Below are 5,502 nucleotides of genomic sequence, written 5' to 3'. Positions count from 1 at the left end.
AGGATAGCCCATTACGTGTGGACATATTTATTGTTGTGTAATCCTAATATTTAAGGGATGTCATTTAATCTGTTATCCGTTCCCGATCTTCATGGGACGTTTCCGTGTATATAGGAGATAATGCATTTAATATCATTATTTCAATTGATATATAGAATATCTTCTCGAAATATGTGAGAATGAATTCTGAAACATTTTCTATAAATAGAGAAGGAATCACCACTTGTAGGGGATCGATTTCTGATTTCTGGAGAGAAAGCTCTGGGTAATTCATCTCTGAAGAATTTCTAGAAACTCAAAGTCTTAATAACATAGACTCATGGACTAGGCAGAATTAACTGCTGAACCACGTAAAAATTCTCTTGTTTCTCTTCATCATTAATTTGATTCATTGTTTAATTGTTTAATTGCTCTACGATTTAAGTTGACAAAAAACGGCGTCAACAACTTTAATGTTCAAAGTGCATGGATCTATCTCTATCACCGTCAATCAAACCCCATTTATTATTTTTTCAAAAAAAAAAATGTTTTAGGAGTTTACAAGAAAGGCAAAGAGAAAATTGAAAGAAAAGCTTAAAAACCCCCAAAAAATACTATTAACACAAAGGTTAATTATTCTCTAAAAGTAAATAATTTTTTATGAAAAAAATTATTTTGTAAAAGAGTAAAACAGAAGTTATATATTTCTTTAAAATTATTTACTTCTAGTAGCAAATAAATCTCATTAATTTTATTTTGTAGTTAAATAATGGAAAAATTAAAAATTATTAAAACTTTAAAAGTATTTGCGGTGAACATATTTGCAGCGGACATGTCGCCGCAAATACTTATGATTTCGGCGCAAATAACCTCATGAAAATAACTGCGAACATTTCCCTCTAAAATTGTTGACCAATTTTTTGACCTCATTAGCAGCGACCAGATTTGCTGCAAATAACCCTAAATTTTACCGCAAATAATGCAAATACCTCCTCGAATGAATCAGATTGGCAGGAGTTTTTCGTGTTAAATCTGAACCTTTTTTGTGGCAATCTACTCTCCGCAAATAATTCTCTTTCACCGCAAATAGTTCTATAAATCTATAAAAGCATTTTTGAAGATTATTAGCGATAAAATTCCAGTTTTGCTGCAAATAACGGCATTAGATATGGCGAAAAAATGTCACCGCAAATAGTTTCGCCGCAAAAGACCTCTTCTCTTGTAGTCAATAGATGAATGACTATTTACTTGTGTACATTGACAATAATATTTCCTTAAAATCTTCGACAAATAAGTGATCATGCAATAATTTGAAAATATGAAAACTCGTCAAGGAAAATTTTAGTTTTTTCTTATGACAACAGTTAAGAATAAATTTAGTAGTTAGATTTATTAATTTTAAATTATTATTTTTTCAAACCTGAGCACAATTTCTAGTTTTGTCATTGTATGTTAGTCTATCAAGCTAAAAAAGTTTTGCTCTGCTGGTAGGACTGAATTGGGCTCATGCTATTGGGTTCCTAGCAGTTCAAATTATTTTTTCAGACTCACTTTCTCTAGTTAATTGTGGTCATCAATAATAACTTGGTTTTCAAATAATGAGTTGGGCGTACTCTTTTTTTTATAAGAAAGTTTTATTGTCTAAATTTTTGAGAACATATCCCTATCTCATGAGGGTCGTAATGATAATAAAGTAACATATGGATTGGCAAGCATAACCTTAGACTACTAAATAATGAACTTAGTTGAATGGAATATTACTCCACCTATTTGTAATGTTGACTCTTTTCAATCTTATTACTAATGTAGTCACTCTTACACAGAAGAAAAAAAAAATAGATAATACCATACTTAAGTTGGTGATTTGTTTCTTATATAGGAAGAACATTGAACGAAAAAATGCACCGAAAGCTATTATGTATATGGCCATGAATTGCAATTTTACAACGATGAAAAAAATACATAAATTCTCACATCTCTGTCAATGTGAATTGTGAGAGATCTCTCTCGGCGGTGGCTTGCACAATCAATAATGGAAAACCACATAACACCTTTTACACAGAAAAGTTACAAGATTTGGTGGTGGATTTTTTAGGTTAACACGGGTCATTAGAAAATGACATGACAAATGACCTGTTTAAAATATTACACACTTATTTCTCTTATAAGTATAGAATTTAAAATATATTAAATGGGTTAACTAGGTCACAAATGGGTCATAGATGAGTTATAAACATATTAAACATGTCATAAAAAAATAAATGGATTGATAGAAATCAAACACCAACCTTTTATAAAAATGTTATAAAGATTGTGTCATATTAATCCATTTAAAAATAGGTCGAGTTTGGATTTTATTTTTTAACATGATTAATCAAACGGTTTGAGCTATGCATTTACTTGTAATACATAAAATCTCCATACAATATAACTTAAATTAATGACAATTATTTAATATAACTAATTATTTAAATAGTTTAGGCCATGCATCCCCAACTTTCTTCTTTTTCAAAAAATAAAAAATAAAAAATTATGTTGCGGATCATAGTCACTACAAAAAACAAGGCCTATACCGAGAACAAATGTCATCGGTATAAGCCCAAATGCTCTCGGTATAGCCTCTACCGAGACCATGTCGTCGGTATAAAGTCCTCGGTACAGACGCGTCGGTAGAACAAAACTTCTACCGACAACAATCAAGATGTCCTCGGTATAAAGGGAAAAATGTCCTCGGCACAACCAACCCCAATTTGTCATCTTAATGGTATATACCGAGGACAATGTCCTCGGTATAGACTAAACCAGAATTTTTTTTTATATTTGTAATATTTATTCCCTTATTTATTTATTTATTTTAAATTAAATATAAAAAAATAGAATAAAAATAAAACACTTATATTAAACATATAAATAAAAACATAAGATTGTATATTTGTTGAATCAAAATAAAGAGTTGTCTTAAACATGATAATGTAATAGTCCATTGTAATAAAATTCATACATAAGTCCTACTGAGTCGGTGCTCCAACATCGGGATCATCGGGTGGTGGTGGGGCACATTGAGATCCCGGGGTGATACAATGAGTCCGGACATGCTCCTCTAACTGTCGAAGACGCTCTCTCATATCAGACAACTCTTCATCTCTAGTTTGTGAATGACGAAAATCAAATGGAGTTCGGTCCCTTATGTTAAGGATACGTCCATATCCTTTCTGGTGGCCCCGTCGTTTTCCGAAGACAGTTTGTACCAAAGATATGTCTTCATCTTCAGGCGCACTCGAAACTGGTGTGGAACTCTCAGTATCAGTTGTCTGTGTCTGCTGTGTGTCGCGATATGCACGCAATTCCTCCTATGATACAATGTATAATGTAATTAAAATTTTGAAACAATTAAAATTTTGAAAAATGTTTAAAAAAACTTAACGTACCCAAGTATTTTTGGCTGTCTCTGTCACCCACCCTGTGCCTGATTTATGGTGAGTATCCATCCAGCTATCCGGGATGGGCTCAAGTTGCCCAGTCTCTAAATTGCGCTGTCACGTACATATATTTTTATAAAATTAATAATTAAACGTAAATAAGAAAAACAAACTAAAAAATAATTAATTAACTAATTTTTTTATAGCGCAGGGCTGAGATTGACTGAGAACCTCCATAGTTAAGCTATTTCAGTTTCTTCCTATTTTCCTTGTTGACCACAGAACGTTTCTGCAAAAAGTTATCGTTAGTAATATATTTAATTAAGATAGTTAAGTTTAGCAAGAAATTAATACCGTAATTTCTGGGCGTCAGAAAAATTCAATGGCTTTTTGCCACTGCGTATCCGTGCAACCACCATAACGATTTTGTGGCCATTAATCGTTAAATGCTCTTTAATATCGTACTTCCAGTCAGAATACTTTTTAGCACACGATGTATCAATGCCTCTCAAGATCCCAGGCATATGCCCTTCTCCATATCTAGTACTCCCAATATCAAACAAATCATCCTAATTTACAAACATTTATTAGTAAATATGATATATAACATAAAATGAGAATTAACATAAAAATACATAAACTACTTACTTCCAAATGTGCAAGTATTCTTTCTTTCGAGGCATTTGGTACTTTTGACCATTGAGGACAGTCCGGATCTATGTACTGTCGAACAAGTAATCCGAGCTCTCTTGAGAAATTTGAGCTGTACTCTCCGATCTCTTTATATGTTCTCCCCCGCACATCCCACTCGAGAGGGAGAAGATGCCCCAACTGTTCCCTTTTTTCCTGCGTGTTCAATCCTTTATGGCGTCCACGTTTGTTTGGAGGCGCTATTGTATGCAAATTCAATATTTAAAATTAATATGGATTAATTGTTAAAATTTAAGGAGTATATCAGTGTGTAAAGTATTACCTCGTTCACAATCAGCTGGGATATCTGACAGTCCACGTGGAGGACGTGGAGGATCGCATCCTCCACCATCATCCCCGTGAGATCGAGCAATAGCACCAGCCATATCTGTCAAATTAATCGATATTAAAATTACATTTATCGGTTAAAAATGACTATATAAAATTATTTATTGTTAAAAATAATTACTTCAACATATTATAAAATTACCACTTAATTATCACTATAATAATCTTCACTATCATCATCGGTTTCTATGTGTTCATCTTCCTCTTCATCATCTTCATATTCAACTTCCTCCTCCTCCTCCTCCACTTCCTCTTCCTCCTCCTCCTCTTCTTCTTCAATTTCCTCCTCCCTCTCCTGCTCAATTGCAACATTATCTATCTCAACAAATTGTAATGGAGCCCCCGTACGTTCAAAGCTGATTTGTGGCAACGGTCCAAGTTCAACGAATAATTGGAAATTAGAGGTACTAGTGTCGTGCATAACATCTACTTCTACATCCTCCGCTTGTTCTTCAACTAGTGGGATGTCCCACACATTTCTGTGATGCACTTCTTGGACGACTTTCCAATGAGATTTATTTTTAAGGTCTTCAATGTAGAAAACTTGGTTAGCCTGAGTTGCTAAGATAAATTTATCATCTTTGAAGGCCTCCGAACTGGTTTTGATACTCATTATGTTTTGCTCAAACTTTAATCCTGAAGACCGATTAGTGTCAAACCATTTGCACTTAAATAATACAACAGAACAACCAGAAAGATATGACATCACTAAAACTTCTTCCAACTGGCCGTAATAAGTACTATTTTCGACACCCGCTACAGAGACTCCACTATTTTGAGTTTTGCTATACTTGTCCCTGTCATAACACAAAAATCTTACTCCATTTACAACACACCCAGGGTACGACGCAACACGAGTTGAAGAACCGTTTGCTAAAGAGATTAATTGTTCATGTACTTCCAAGGATCCTGTTTGTCGAAGATGATAAATCTTATTATAAAATCCATTAGGAAATTTCTCTCTATGTAATTGGTCTAGGTTTTCAACACCTCTAGTCTGTAGAATTTCCCTATGCTCTCTGCAACAAACAAAAACAACCAATTTAAGAGCTACTAATAAGTGCTA

At 33.4% G+C, this 5,502-nt stretch overlaps 1 protein-coding gene across 1 annotated transcript; it reads right to left on the bottom strand.

Moving 5' to 3' along the window:
* Positions 1–2,890: 2,890 nt before the first annotated feature.
* On the bottom strand, positions 2,891–3,569 carry LOC133816061 (uncharacterized). Its single transcript, XM_062248751.1, has 2 exons — positions 3,408–3,569; positions 2,891–3,329 (listed from the first exon to the last, which is right to left on the bottom strand). The coding sequence occupies exons 1-2, from the start codon at positions 3,465–3,467 to the stop codon at positions 2,988–2,990; spliced, it is 402 nt and encodes a 133-aa protein (XP_062104735.1). The 5' UTR covers positions 3,468–3,569; the 3' UTR covers positions 2,891–2,987.
* Between the last annotated feature and the right edge of the window lie 1,933 nt (positions 3,570–5,502).

This window comes from Humulus lupulus, chromosome 2 (assembly GCF_963169125.1).
Source record: "Humulus lupulus chromosome 2, drHumLupu1.1, whole genome shotgun sequence".
NCBI lineage: Eukaryota > Viridiplantae > Streptophyta > Magnoliopsida > Rosales > Cannabaceae > Humulus > Humulus lupulus.
This window is presented reverse-complemented; position numbering and strand designations above follow the sequence as displayed.